Source organism: Myodes glareolus, chromosome 21, assembly GCF_982192425.1.
Source record: "Myodes glareolus chromosome 21, mMyoGla1.1, whole genome shotgun sequence".
Lineage (NCBI taxonomy): Eukaryota > Metazoa > Chordata > Mammalia > Rodentia > Cricetidae > Myodes > Myodes glareolus.
Genome location: NC_142046.1, coordinates 20,716,702 through 20,732,054, shown reverse-complemented (window position 1 = coordinate 20,732,054; position 15,353 = coordinate 20,716,702). Strand labels below are relative to the sequence as shown.

Below are 15,353 nucleotides of genomic sequence, written 5' to 3'. Positions count from 1 at the left end.
GACCTTTGCAAAACAACCTTTATTGAAACATCAGAGGCCATGGGGATGGACCCTAAGGTTTCAGTTCTGGAGCCAAGAATCTTTCCTCAGCATGCCTGGCCTGGGCCCCTAGTGGCTGAGGAGACAAAGTGAGGGGCTCCCACAGTACTTGGACTAGAACCAGGACCTTCCTGGCAGCCCAAGGAAATATAGGGGCTTCAGAGAGAGGCCCCTCATGGAGCGAACCAGTAGCTCAGGGTCCCCATGACACAGAGCTGGGAACTCCTTTCCCCTTGGACTGTCCTAGGGCTTTTCTCGTCACCCAAGGCAGGTGGAGGTCGGAAGTTGTCCCTCTGGGCACCTGAGATCGTGGGAAGGCATCTGAGGCCACGAAGAACGGAGATGCTTTAGGACAGACACGTCGGGGACTGAGCAGCCATAGGCCACGGCTGAGCCGGGCACTCGTCAGCTGTCCTTGCCTCCACTGCTCTTCTGGTCTGAGGCTGTGGCTTTAGTCAGGTTCCCAGCTTCCCTTTTGAGGACACTCAGCAGAGTCTGGGAGCTCTCCAGGATCTGGGGTCAGGGAAATAAAAGAGTTGTTATTTCTCTGATAGGAAAATCCCACTGCCTCAGCCTCTCTCGCTGGAGTATGGGAATCTCAATCTGGCCTGTGCTGAAACCAACCGGCCACAGGGGTATGGGGGGCGGGGAGCGGGGAGGTAAAATCACCCACTCAAGCCCTCCCTGCAAAACCAAGCAGTTCTGGCCCACACCATGTACTCTTTCCCATACACCGCTGCTCACTCTCTCGGATCCCACAGACGGCTCCACCGTCCAGCCTACAGCCTCGGAGCCTAGCGAGGCACTGACAGCGCACAGCTGAGAGCCCCACCTTGAGGTAGGCGGCCTCGGTCTCGGCGATGGTCCGGTCAAACTCGTTGCGAGAGGCGATCTTGCGCGCCAGGTTCTCGTTGACGCGGGCCAGCTTCTCCGTTAGCTGCCTCACCTCATTCTGCAGCCGCTGCTTTTCGTCCTCCTCCTGCTGGATCTGCCGGCACAGCTCCTCTCGCTTCTGACACAGCTCCTCGATGCCTAGAGGGGGCGGGAAGACAGAGCCGTGGGCTGCGGGCTCGTGAGCTTCGGAGCCCGACCTGACGGCACGACACGGGGCAGGGCCGCAGAGCGGGGCTCGTGAAGCGCGTCCGCGCGGCCTCCCGGGTGGGTCGGCCGGACCCCCGCCCGCGGCCCGCGGCCTCCCGCGCCCGCTGCTCACACTTGACCAGCTCGTTGTTGTAGTTCTGCAGCGCCGCGCCCTGTTGGGTCATGGTCGGCGCCGCGCCTGGAAGCCTCAACCGCCGCCCGGACAGTCCCGCGCCTGCGCACTGCCTCCGCGGTGCGCGGACTCGCGAACGTCACGGCGGCGCGCCGGTCCCGTGCTGGTGTCATCACCGTGCGCCGCGTTGGGCGGGTCTGTTTTGTGGACGCTGATGGAGGCCGAGGCTGTGGCGGTGACGGCGGCGGAGGCGGTGGCAATTGCCACCGCCGATGACTGCGACTCTAGGCCTGGACAGGAGCTCTTGGTTGCTTGGGATACCGTGAGCACTGGTCTGGTGCCGCCGGCCGCGCTGGGGCTGGTGAGGCCTGGGAAAGGTTGGCGGGCCTGTCGGGTCGCAACTCTGCATGATTTAGGGAATTGGGTCCTCATAGCTCCGTGCTAGCTGCCCGTAATGGATTTGCCTCCTTCCTCAGCTGTCTGATTCGTTTGATTCCCCTTACAGTCTTTGGCTGCTGAGTGTTTTCATTCCCTCCCCACTTTTTTTTTTTTTACTCCCACCTCCCCACCCCCGTCACGGTTTTCCGTGCTCCAGGCATCTTCCCGGACCAGCGGTGGAGTTCCACCAAAGGAGGAAGAGCTCCGTGCAGCGGTGGAAGTTCTGAGGAGCCACGGTCTGCACTCTGTCCTGGAGGAATGGTTCATGGAGGTGCTGCAGAACGACCTGCAGGGCAACATTGCTCCGGAGTTCTGGAATGCCATCACCCAGCGCGAAAACTCTGTCGATGAACCCCAATGCCTCCTGCTGCTCCTGGATGCCTTTGGTCTCCTGGAAAGCCGCTTGGATCCCTACCTGCACAGCCTAGAACTCCTAGAGAAATGGACTCGTCTGGGCTTGCTGATGGGCTCTGGAGCTCAGGGGCTTCGGGAAAAAGTTCACATCATGTTACGGGGAGTCCTGTTCTTTTCCACCCCCAGGACATTCCAGGAGATGGTCCAGCGCCTCTATGGTCGTTTCCTAAGAGTCTATATGCAGAGCAAGAGAAAAGGAGAAGGGGGCACAGACCCCGAGCTGGAGGGTGAGCTAGACAGCCGGTATGCCCGCCGCAGGTACTACCGACTCCTGCAGAGCCCTCTGTGCGCAGGCTGCGGCAGTGACAAACAGCAGTGCTGGTGCCGACAGGCACTGGAGCAGTTCCACCAGCTCAGCCAGGTCCTGTGAGTACTGCCTCCTTGGCCATGCCTCCATTTCTCTGGATGCCCCATTTGTCCTGAATTCAGTAGACCTCTGTGTAGAGCTAGTAAACTGACTGGTGAGGTCTTTTCTGTCTGTACTTGTAGCCAAGGATTGCTTTTGTTTATATGTTACTTTGATTATTTGAGACAGGGTTTCTCTGTGTAACAGTCCAGGCTGTCCTGGAACTCACTTTGTCTCAGTTATCTGCCTGTCTCTGCCTTCCAAGTGCTGGGATTAAAGGTGTGTGTCACCACTGCCCAGCATAGCCAGGGATTACTGTGTAACAAGTTTACACTCGGTCCTGGACCTAGGTATGGTGTGTATGCCCTGTGTATCCTTACGGGAAGAGCCCTCGTAGGTAAGGGACAGATGTGTGTTGTGGGTTCTCCATGAGCAGGGATCTCCTCCAGGCATAGGCTCAGTCTGCTGGAGCGGGTCAGCGCTGAGGCTGTAACAACCACCCTGCATCAGGTGACCCGGGAAAGGATGGAAGACCGCTGCCGAGGAGAGTATGAGCGCTCCTTTCTGCGAGAGTTCCACAAGGTAAGACTCTTTTCCTGGGCTGTGTCCTGTCAAGGCAAAAGTGGATTTTCTGCAGACATATCTAGCAGTAGGCAGGTTGGCCAGGAGTAGTGACAGTTGAGGTTATCGTGGTGCTGGCTAGAGGCCAACCCTAGACAAATCTGGTAGATACTAAAATAGGTCCTGTGGCTAGAAGAATAATCCTGGGCCAGAGGTGACTCCAAGGGGTTTCCCCAGGCAAGTATGGCAAGACAGGGCAGCCAGACCCTCCTCTTTCCACCGCCGTACAAAATGTGTACTCGCTTAACAGTTCCTCCTGGATTAACCTACAACCTAGTGCCTGTACCCTAGCATAGAGGTAGGGTGTCCCAGTGGAGGCCTCTGGTTGCCGATACTATTGGGGTATATGGCGTGTAATTCTGCTATGGGCTTCACAGCATCGTGAAAAAGCTAGGTTCAGCCCCATGAAGCTGTCCACCCTGTTTCTGCATCACTCCCAACCTCCCATTTTTCAAATGTCTATCCCCTGTGGATGCATATTAGCCATGATGGGGCCTGGTCAGAGTGGGTGTCCCCACAGTCATGGCCTAGAGTCATGAGCTTGGAAACTCTTGGAGCGACCACATTGAGCCCTGGACAGTGGCGTGTAGGTTTGGTGCTTTTGGCTTCCAGACATGGTGGTGGCTTCTTTAGGATTCCACCAAAAGTGTGTAGTTACTGGGTCAGACTGGCGCTTTTAATGTCATTACACCTCACACATGCTTGTCTTCCACAGTGGATCGAGAGAGTGGTTGGTTGGCTTGGCAAAGTTTTTCTTCAGGACAACCCCAGCAGGCCGTGTTCACCAGAAGCTGGGAACACACTGCGTCGTTGGCGCTGCCACGTGCAGAGATTCTTCTACCGTATCTATGCTAGCCTGCGCATTGAGGAGCTTTTCAGCATCATCCGAGGTTGGTCCTGCCTCTTACCCTGCAGTGATTGCCTATGCTTTTCCTTCAGCTGTTGGCAGGGTGGTGAGCTGAACAGAGCTAGACCTCCTGACATGGCTCAGAATCTAGAACAGTACTTCTAGATATCCACTTCTGTTTCTTTCGTTTTGGTTCCTGCTTGGGACTGGCCCCTATGTGTCAGTCTGTCATGTTGATCCAGTGTCAGCTTGTAGAAAATGAATAGGATAGGGCTGGGGGGATAGGGATAAGAGGATTTGTTACTCTTACAGAAGAGTCAGGTTCAGTTACCAGCACCAGGGGGGTCTGAAACTCTTCTGCCCTTCATTGCTGCCAGACACATGGAGCATTCAGACAGATAACATTCCTTATCTTTACAAGCAAATGGCTCATCCATATAAAAATTTTAAGTAAAAAAAAAGAGTTTGAAGGCAATCCTCATTAATTGCAGGAGTCATTTGACAAAATTGTTTTTCTTTTCCCAAGAGACTGAAATTTAAATTTCACAGGTAGTACAGCATGGGACAGTTCAGTTGTCTCCTTTTGTTTTGTTTTTTTTAAAGACTTATTATGTATACAGTGTTCTGCCTGCAGGCCAGAAGAGGGCACCAGAACTCAATATATAGATGGTTGTGAGCCATTATGTGGTTGCTAGGAATTGAACTCAGGACCTCTGGGAGAGCAGCCAGTGCTCTTAACCTCTGAGCCATCTCTCCAGCCCTCAGCTGTCTTCTATTGTACACCACAGGAGGAATGACTGTATTGTGTGAGTTAAGGCAGCTGTGGGTATCAGAGTCTTTGAGAGTCAGTAAGGCAGTCAACTGTGCCTCTGGTCAGATGAAGCAGTCATCTCTGGTCAGATTGGCCACTAGTGAAGGTTACATTGAAAATTACAACATTTTATACTTGATGGGTGACTTCTGTCTGAGCCCCTGCCAGATTGTGTATCTTGTTCTTCCCCATCTCTCTCTATCTATATATACACACACACACATACACCTATACCGTACATATACTAACTATATGTACATATGTATCTGTATATATAAACCCTATATTTGTAATGTATATATTATATAGTATATATAATATCTCTTTTAGTGATTATTATGCCTTTTTACTTACCTGTTCCTGTGGCATGGTTTTCTTTCAGACTTCCCAGACTCTCGGCCAGCCATTGAGGACCTTAAATACTGCTTGGAGAGGACAGATCAGAGGCAGCAATTACTTGTGTCCCTCAAGGTGGCCTTAGAGACTCGACTCCTTCACCCAGGTACCATATGTAGCCACTGGTGGACTGGCCATTCAAATAGCTCTCAGGGCTCACATGAAGTTCTTGAGAAAGGAATGGGTTAAGATGAAAGCAATTTTTTTAAATATTTATTTATTTATTGAGGCAGGGTTTTTTTTGTAGCTTTGGAGCCTTCCTGGAACTCACTCTGTAGACTAGGCTGGCCTCAAACTCACAGAGATCCATTCATCTCTGCCTCCCAAGTGCTGGGATTCAAGGCATGCGCCACCACCACCCAGCTTAAGAAGCAATTTTTGAAGTCTTTGGGAGAGCTGGGTTAACCCTGAGCTTTATCCATCTTTGGAGGAAGTCAGAGCCTGTCTGACTTGATCTAAAGGTTGTAAGTAGTTTATGTATTATTTTTGTACTTCTGTGACCAAATGCATGACACAATCAACTTCAGGGCAGAAGGATTTCTTCTCTTGGTCTCAGAAGATTACAGTCCATCATAATGGGAAAGGTATAATAACATAGCCTAGACAAGAAACTCCAAGACTTCAGCAAGTAATGTATTTCCACTAGTTCAACCCTGCCTATTAAAGGCTCTTTTTTTGCTTTTGTTTTGTTCGAGACATGGTCTCTTTATTTGACCAGACTGTGTTGAACTCACAGAGATCTGCCTGTCTCTGCCTCCCAGTTGCTGGGATCAAAGGCTGTACCACCATACATGGTTTGGTAAAGGTTCTTGAACCTTTAAATCGCACCACGAATTGGGGATCAAGCCTTCAAAACATGAGCCTGGCTTGGAGGTGGCAGCACATCCTTTAATCCCAGCACTCGGGAGACTGAGGCAGGCGATACTACAGAGTGAGTTCCAGGACAGCCAGGGCTACTCAGAGAAACCCTATCTCGAAAAACAAAAACCATGAGCCTGTTGGGGCCATTCTAGAATCAAACCATAGCAGACTGCTCCTTGGAAAATTCTGGAGACTGTGATTATAAATCAGTTGAATGGGGTAGGGGCAAGAAGGTAATCTGCAGTCTCCTTGGATGAGGGTCACATGGTGACCTTCAGATCACCCGGCCAGTGTGGTTAGTTGCATACTCAAATTTTGGCATTCAGGAGGCCCCTGTCCAGGCTGCTGTATGATTTCTATCCCCAAACCCCTTGTAGGTGTCAACACATGTGACATCATCACTCTCTACATTTCTGCCATCAAGGCGTTACGTGTGCTAGATCCTTCTATGGTCATCCTAGAGGTGGCTTGTGAGCCTATCCGTCGCTACCTGAGGTAAGTGCCACGAGCACTTGGGTCACTCCTTCTGCTGAGCTCTGGTCCTGACATGCCATAGACGTGGATTGGCTCAGGGTAGGGGCCTCTTTTCCTTTTACTAGTGCTAGGTAATTGTCTTTCTACCACACATTGTCAGGGTGTTTGTGTGTGTGTGTGTTAGTGTCAGGGCCTACTTCCCTGATCCTGGCAGAGAGAGAAACTTATATGTGTGTGTGCGCGTGTACGTGTATCAGGGTCTACTTCTCTGACCCTGACATAGAGAAAAGCTTGTCTAGGGCCTAGCCTTGTTGATCAAATCTGACAGATTAAAGAAAAGACTTGGGGCTGGGCGGTGGTGGCGCACGCCTTCAATCCCAGCACTCAGGAGGCAGAGGTCATGAGTTCATGACTGATCACCCTGGTCTACAAGAGCTAGTTCCAGGACTGGCTCCAAAGCAACACAGAAACCCTGCCTTGAAATACAAAAAAAAAAAAAAAAAAAAAAAGAGGCTTGGTATCTGTACAGCTTTGATCTTCACAGCCTCTGTGACCTCTCTGGTGGATTCCCTGGCAAAGCTGGTCAGAAAGCTCTCAGGCAGCAGTTTCTAGGTTTAGGGATTAGTGAGCCAGGTACCAGATGAGAAGTGTTAGGTGCCTGCTCTGGGCTCAGGTTTTCTCCTTCCTAGTCATTGAATTCATCTCAGTATCTTAGCTCCTGCTTTTTTCAGAGTAGTGCTGCTTTAGTTTTTGTTTTTTTTCTATGAAGCCAGATGGGCCTGTGTTTAGTACATGCCAGTTAACACTGGGCACACTAGGATGGGTTATACTGGGTGTCATGATGCCCTTGTACATTGTTGGTGACAGCAACATTTAATCCTCTGGTCAGGACACGAGAGGACACAGTACGGCAGATTGTGGCTGGGCTGACAGGGGACTCGGATGGGACTGGAGACTTGGCTGTTGAGCTATCTAAGACTGACCCGGCCAGCCTGGAGACCGGCCAGGACAGTGAGGATGATTCTGGCGAGCCTGAGGACTGGGTGCCTGACCCTGTAGATGCTGATCCAGGTCAGTTTACCTATTGGCCTCACCTTGGTCCTCTCCTAGTTTCTTTGGAGGTCTATTTTGTTCTGTCATGTATGTTGCTACCCATGCCTGGCTGTATCAGAATCAGCATTGTCTCAAACTTGAGGTTAGAGGCCAGGGCCTTGCTTAACACCAGCTAGTTCGCTATCTTTTCCTCACTGTCTAGCCACTCCAGTTAACCATAGTTGGTGCCCTTGTGGGACATACATGAAAGAACAGATTTATGGGAAGTCTGTGCCCCACTTCTGTGAGTTGGTCCTCAAGTGTATTAAGTTGGCACCGCTGGCCGAGTCCCATCTCTTGCTTGGCTATACAGTCTGCTGTGTTTTCAAAGGCTGTGTATTCTTTGTCTTGCTTAGGTCTTAGCATGAACTCTACATCTTCAGCCTTTAAAAGGAAAACCCAAGGACCTTTATTCTATTCCTTATGGCTGATTGAGGATCCAGGAGGTGCTTGTGAGATAGGAGGCACTGTGGATAGAACAGGTGCCCTAGGAACCAACCCTGGGTCTACTAGGAGACATTACTTGCAGCTGCCCAGGACATTGAGAGCAAGCCCTCCAGGCTGTGAACTCTGAGGTGTCACTGTCCTTGTCAAGTGGACAAGGTATGTCAGTGGTATGCCCCTCTCCCCAATGCTGTGCAGGGAAGTCGAGTTCCAAGCGACGCTCTTCAGACATCATTAGCCTCCTGGTCAGCATCTATGGCAGTAAGGACCTCTTTATCAATGAGTACCGTTCACTGCTTGCAGATCGCCTCCTCCACCAGTTCAGTTTCAGCCCTGAGAGGTAAGGCTAGGGGCTGGTTGACCTCCAGGGGGCGCTGAGGCCTAAGGCCTTCATTCAATGTTTGGAGGAAAACACTTGACTATTTACTGCCCTTATTGGTCAAGATGACCGAACTCTGGCCCTAGTGTTTCCTGCCTTTCCTCCAGCCCAGGGTGTCCTAGGCAGAGTGGGTGTCCTGGGAAGGCTGTCTGCTTAGGGTACTAGTTGAAATGGAGGCACACTGCAGTCCCTCCCAGAAACTTGTCCTTCCAGGGAGATCCGTAATGTGGAGCTGTTGAAGCTGCGCTTTGGTGAAGCCCCCATGCATTTCTGTGAGGTCATGCTCAAGGTAAGTGTCCAGGACTCCCCAACCAGTTGTTTCCCACTCCCTCCATTCAGCTCAGGACATTGATGAGATGCCCCTTCTTAGGACATGGCAGATTCCCGCCGCATCAATGCCAATATCCGTGAGGAGGATGAGAAGCGGCCTTTAGAAGAACAACCGCCATTTGGGGTCTATGCTGTCATATTGTCCAGTGAATTTTGGCCTCCCTTCAAAGATGAGAAGCTGGAGGTCCCTGAGGACATCAGGGCTGCCCTAGACGTTTACTGCAAGAAGTATGAGAAACTGAAGGTACAGCCAGTAGGCCTCTTGCTAGTTTATATCTCTATATATCAGACCCCTTACAGTGGGTGGTATGGCCAAGTTCAAGGATCTTTTCTCCTGAGCTTGTGGTCAGTTATGGCAGGGGAGGCAAGAGTCTGACACACTCCGGGGGTGACGATGTCTTCTCTCGGCCATAGAATGCAACCTAATGAATGCTCTCACCTGGAGGTGCTGAGAGGGTGCAGGCATGCAGGTGGCAAGCACCCTAATTGAAGGAGGGGTCAGGCTAGGAGAAACTAGGTGGACGTACAGACAGGACTGGCTTGGGAACATCTGCAGCATCTTGTTTGTGATGGGGAAGTGCTGAGTCTGGATGTGTTTCTGCCTGCAGTCAGAAGAAAGCCTATTCTGCTTCAGGCTCAGGATCTGTGCTCTGGATGAGTCCCTCTGAGAACTTAAAAACCTGCTTCCTTCAGGGGGCAACAAAGTGGAACCAAGATGGAGGGCCCTGATTGGGGAAGTTATAGAAGAGGAATGTTTGTGCCAGTAGCTATGAGATGAGAGCCTTGCTGCCTTCAACCCTGTCTCGGTTTCTGGAAGAGTCTAGGTATAGTGTTTGTGACCTTTACTGACACCAGGTGAAAGTGTGGTTATTGGTCAACAGTGTGGCCTACTATGGCCTATTCTGTGGTGATGTATCTAGTTACAGTCTCTGAGTGCCCTGACCCTAACCCTAACCCCTAACCCACTTCCTGGTTGAGTGACCTGAGTGGCCAATCCTGTGTACCTAATGTCTTCTCCCACCGTCCTTCTGACTACTTTGATAGTATGAGATACCTGTTAGTTTTGCTGGGTTTTCACCCTGGTTCCCAGACATGGCTTAGCCACATCTTGTTAGAGTAGCCGTACTCTAGTGTTCTTTATCTCATATCTCATTTTTGCTGGGCACTGGAAGCTCTGGTAAACAAGGCTGTGCTAAGAGGTCAGGCCTAGGCCATGATTCCTTCATCTTTCACCACAGAGCTCCTAGAGATCTTGCTGGGTCTGTGGATGACTGACTGTGTGGCCCATGTTTTGTGACCATTTTACAGGTCACGACTATCGAACCAGTGCTGGGAAGCTAAACTGACTGTAACCAGGGGAAGCCACTGATAACTGCCTCCTTTCCTATCCTTGAATTGGGTTTATTGATGTCTCTCCCTTAAGAGCTGCAGATGTCCCAGAGGGACTCAGCATCACTTGGCCACTAGAACAGCAGAATCAGTGTCCTGGGCACTACATTAATGAAAAACTGCAAATTACAGGGTTTACCAGATTAGAAATGTGTTGATATTGGGTTGTACTCCCCCCAGAATGCTCTAGGAAAAAAAGTTCCTTCCGCCTGTTGCAGTTTTCAGTAACCCTGGCTGATCCAGGTAAATGCTTCTTTTGCTTTGTTTTTCAAGACAGGGTTTCTCTGTGTAACTCTAACTCTCCTGGAACTCACTCTGTAGACCACTCTGACTTCAAACTCACAGATATCAACCTGCCTCTGCCTCCTTTCTGCTGGTATTAAAGACGTGTGCCACCACCGCTATGCTGGTAAATAGCATCTTTATGTTTTCTCTATGTCTGTTTCTTTCTTAGGATGCTAGTTATATCAGATTAAGGACCCATTCGATTTCAGGACAATCTCATTTTAGGAGATTACATATTTATGGCTCCATTTCCAAATAAGGCCATATTTGGAGCTAAGATGCCAAGTGTCACTGGAGTTAGGTATTTACTATCTCTTTGAAGATAGCACAGTGTGGCCAATGACAGTCTGTGTTTTCTAAAATTAATGGTCTTCCCATGAGCAAAGTACATTTAGCCAATACCAGTATCTCCAAAGTTAACCATTTCAGCATCCACTCTTAAATCAATCTCTCCCAGCCGAGTGTGATGGCGCACATCTGTGACCCCAGCCGAGCTACACACTGACACCTCTTTCTAAAAAGTCTCATCCATGTGAAGCAGGTTTCCTCTCCAGCTTGATGTCCTGAGGTTGTCTTGTTCAAAGCATGGTGGTGAGACAAGTGTAGTTTAGAAGTAGACATTCCCAAAGGGAGCAAGGAGAAAGGTTATGAGCCCCAAAGCACTTCTGAAGCCCAACTTGAGAACTTGAGTTTGATAACAGCCCTCTGACTCAGTGCTCTGTCACTGATGGCTTGGACACTGAAAACTTCATGGGGATCCACCAAGGTTTTTGAGTTTTGCATCAGCAGTAATGCTAACAGTTTGAATGAAAGTGACAGAGATAACACAAAAGTCCATACTGACATGTGGGCCTGTTTGGCAAGCCAAGAGGACAGAGGGCTGTTACCAAACTCTTAAACAATTTCTCAGCAGTAGGTTGGTCCTGAGCCAGGTGTGGTGGTGCATGCCTGTTACCCCGCTCTTGGGAAGCAGACATAGCAGCAGCACTACTGGTTGAGGCTTGCCTGTTCTACATAGCAAGTTTCAAGACAACTAGGGCATTATAGTAAGGCTCTGTCTAAAAAAAAAACAGGAGGCACAGGCTGGGCGGTGGTGGCGCATGTCTTTAATCCCAGCACTATGGAGGCAGAGGCAAGCAGATCTCTGTGAGTTTAAGGCCAGCCTGGACTACAAGGGCTAGTTCCAGGACAGGCTCCAAAGCTACAGAGAAACCCTGTCTCGAAAGTAGAGAGGAGGGGTAGCTTCCTGGATAGCCTACGTGTTACTGGTTTCTACTGAGATGATCAGTTGGATCTATAAGTCACACATACTGGCAAATGACTAGCTACAATCTGGCAATTTTCTGACAGCTGTTTTCCCTTAGGGTCTAGTATTGTATTCCCCGTTTCCATCTGAGCCCTCATCAGAAGGTCCTCAGTGCCCACATTTCTATACTAATGTTGTTCCCTGGGTGTTTTCCATGGTGTGTGCATCCTTTAGGATGACAGCAGTCCTTCTTCCCGAACCATCACCAGCATCATCCTTATCCTCCGTGTACCAGTTGTCTCCAATAAATCTAGGCTCTAGTGTCCATGCACTTCCTGTTGTGCAGGCCCAAAGCCACTTCAACACTTCAATATGCCAGCTATTTATGTAATAGTATCTCTCTATCTCTCCCCACAAGCAGAATCTTTTTTTTTTTTTTTTTTTTTTTGGCTTTTCAAGACAGGGTTTCTCTGTGTAGCTCTGTAGAACAGGTTAGCCTCAAATTCAGGCTAGCTTCTGCCTCCCAAGTGCTGGAATTAAAAGCATGCACCACCACCACCTGGCAGAATATTCAGTTTTTATGACTACTATAACAGAGTGTTGGGGACTGGGTAGTTTTAAACAACAAAAGTATGTTGTTTTAGTTCTGGAAAGTAGAAGTCCAGTGAGGGTGTTGGCAACACTGCTCCTTCTGACACCTATAAGAAAGCACTCCTTGCTTTCCCAACTTTTGGTATATACTCTATGCCTCATCTCTGTTACCTTCTGTGCCTGTGTTTTAGCCTTGTCTCCTCTCTCTCTCTCTCTCTCTCTCTCTCTCTCTCTCTCCCCCTTTCTCTCCCTCTCTCTCTCTCCCTTTCTCTCCCTCTCTCTCTCTCTCTCTCCCTCTCCCTCCCTCCCTCCCTCCCTCTCTCTCCCTCTCTCCCTCCCTCCCTCCCTCCCTCCCTCCCTCCCTCCCTCCCTCTCTCTCCCCCTCTCTCTCTTTGTTTTTTGTTTTGGTTTTTGAGACAGTTTCTCTGTAGCTTTGGAGCTTATCCTGGAACTCCCTCTGTAGACTTCAAACTGGCTAGCCTCAAACTCACAGAGATCTGCCTGTCTCTGCTTCCCGAGTGCTGGGATTAAAGGCGTGTGCCACCACCACACAGCTTAGTATCCCATCTTAACTAATTACATCTGTATCAACTCTGTTTACAAATAGCTCACATTCTGAGGTACTGAGGGATCAGACATGAGAGGGACACAATTTACCAGCAGTACCCATTGTTACATTGTGGTTGCTCAGGAGCTGGACACTGGAACCAGGTCTCCCACGCTTGCTGCTGCCTGCCAGGGATGGCATTGGTACAGGCCACTGGTGCAGGAGCCATTCCTTGCCAGATAGCATGCCATAGGAGCCTGTGCCTTGTTCATCTGGACCTGGCTGGAACCCACTGGATTATTCTTACTGATTCCTGCCCAGGCTATGCGGACCCTCAGTTGGAAGCACACCCTGGGATTGGTGACAATGGATGTGGAGCTGGCTGACCGTACCCTGTCTGTTGCAGTGACCCCAGTGCAGGCAGTGGTCTTGCTGTATTTCCAGGACCAAGGTGAGTCCCTAGAACCCCATCTGGTCTGCCTGAGCACACTACCTTGGGGCCACTAGGCACTACTTGTCTAATGAGCAGTGAGGTGATACACTGTCCCTGTGTCCCATCATTGTTCCCCATCCTCCCCCTCCCAGGTGGGCAGGATTTAGGGGGTAGCAACCATTCCTTTTACCCATGAGTCAAGCTGGACAGTGCACATCCCTTTGGGGGCCCAGCTGGTTAACTGTATTGGAGAAGGTATAAGCTCCAGTGTACCCTGCATTCCTGTGATTCTGCACACAGCCAGCTGGACCCTGGAGGAGCTGAGCAAGGTGGTAAAGATGCCTGTGGCACTGCTGCGAAGGCGCATGTCAGTGTGGCTGCAGCAGGGTGTGCTGAGGGAGGAACCTCCAGGCACTTTCTCTGTTATTGAGGAGGAGCGGCCTCAGGACAGGGACAACATGGTGCTGATTGACAGTGATGATGAGAGCGACTCTGGCATGGCGTCCCAGGCTGACCAGAAGGAAGAGGAATTGCTGGTGTGTTGGCCACTTCCATAGTGGGCTGGGGGTGGGCCAAGTAGGTGACTGTCTGACCATCCCTGCCTTCTGTTCCTAGCTCTTCTGGACGTACATCCAGGCCATGTTGACCAACTTAGAGAGCCTCTCTCTGGAGCGCATCTATAGCATGCTCCGAATGTTTGTCATGACTGGCCCTGCTCTGGCTGAGATTGACCTGCAGGAACTCCAGGGCTACCTGCAGAAGAAGGTCCGCGACCAGCAGCTCATCTATTCTGCAGGTGTCTACCGCCTGCCTAAGAGTTGCAACTGATGTCCCTCTTCTGGGCTCTGACCCATAACATTCATGCCTGTGTGGCCACTGGATAGACAGCTAGAGTACCTTCTTATCCCCCATGTGTCTGTGCCTAGCCCCCATCCGTTCCCTAACACCCAAAGTACAAATTAAAATTAAAGTAGATTGGTTCATCTTTTCGTGTAATTTTTTTGGACCCTTGAACACATACATTAGCTCTATAGGGCCTGTGCTCCCAGCAGCAGGTAATGCAGTAGACTCCCTGAAGCTGTCTTCTATAGGCTGCCCATGACCCGCGCTTGTGTGGGTAAAAGTAAGTAGGGTTAGCTCTCCAGACTCTCCTGAGTTAGCCCCATCCTGCTTCTGTGGTCTTTAAAGGAACTCTTGGATCTTCACTTCTCTGTAGCCTATGTGGAGTTAATGCCAGGCTTTGTGGTGTTAGGACATTTGCACCCACCAGGTCTTCCAAAGTGAGGCAACCTGAGTCAGATACACTCCTTGTGTGCAGCAGACAATAGCCACTTAAGGACATAATCTAGTGCCCAGAGGATTAGATCTTTGTCCCCCTTTCTTGCACCAGATAGTACATATTACATGTATGTATTCAGATTCTTTGATGTCCTCAAGATTTGCAGTCAATTTATGGACAAGGGCAGGGGTGAGAGGAAAACCAGGAACCAATTTAATCCTTTCCCTCAAGTTAGGGCCCAGCCACCCTGAAAAGCAGGCTGTGTCCCAGATGCCAGCTGAGGACAGGCTAGGACCTGGTGGGGCACAGTGTGGACTCCTGCTTCCCTGTCCCAGAACAGCTGTTTGCCGGCAGGAAATACCCGGACCTGAGGCACCATCTCAAAGGGAACAAAAGCTCTTTGGAATCATTGCTTGCACATCCTGATTGTTGTCCAAGGTGGATCCCAGACCACAAGCCACACCCAGTCTCAGCTGCTGCCACTACCCCTAGATGCCCTTCTTAGTCCCTCATCCTCAGCTACTGGCTTTGGCTTATTCTGTACTTGGATCCTGAGCAGAAATCCCCTTCAAGGGTTTCACCTCACCCTTGCTGTTTTAGAGGAATCTTCTCACCTCAGGTTTTAAAGGGCTGGAGGCAGGTATTAGGCACAACATGACCTTGGCTATAGCCTGAGGGCTCCCATAAATGTAGGAAGCCTTGTTCACAGTATTTCAGAAATGAGGTTTTTTTCTCCTCTAGTCCCAGTTCTCAGACCCTGCCCTACCCCACTTAAGTGCTATTGCTACAAGAATAACTGTCAGGTGTTGGGGTGGGGGTTTGGCATGTGCCTTTAATCCCAGCACTCGTGGCGTGGCTGAGGCAGGTGGATCTTTGTG

The 15,353-nt window shown here is 50.3% G+C and overlaps 2 protein-coding genes across 2 annotated transcripts; one reads left to right on the top strand and one right to left on the bottom strand.

The window, feature by feature from the left end:
* Ssna1 (SS nuclear autoantigen 1) lies at positions 1–1,383 on the bottom strand. The gene is made up of 3 exons (XM_048425990.1): positions 1,253–1,383; positions 872–1,071; positions 1–552 (listed from the first exon to the last, which is right to left on the bottom strand). The coding sequence occupies exons 1-3, from the start codon at positions 1,302–1,304 to the stop codon at positions 445–447; spliced, it is 360 nt and encodes a 119-aa protein (XP_048281947.1). The 5' UTR covers positions 1,305–1,383; the 3' UTR covers positions 1–444.
* A 49-nt stretch (positions 1,384–1,432) lies between these two features.
* On the top strand, positions 1,433–14,179 carry Anapc2 (anaphase promoting complex subunit 2). Its single transcript, XM_048425985.3, has 13 exons — positions 1,433–1,613; positions 1,848–2,470; positions 2,900–3,032; positions 3,787–3,961; positions 5,112–5,231; positions 6,364–6,481; positions 7,350–7,531; positions 8,195–8,336; positions 8,589–8,664; positions 8,746–8,949; positions 13,085–13,214; positions 13,497–13,732; positions 13,812–14,179. The coding sequence occupies exons 1-13, from the start codon at positions 1,467–1,469 to the stop codon at positions 14,022–14,024; spliced, it is 2,499 nt and encodes an 832-aa protein (XP_048281942.1). The 5' UTR covers positions 1,433–1,466; the 3' UTR covers positions 14,025–14,179.
* Positions 14,180–15,353: the final 1,174 nt, after the last annotated feature.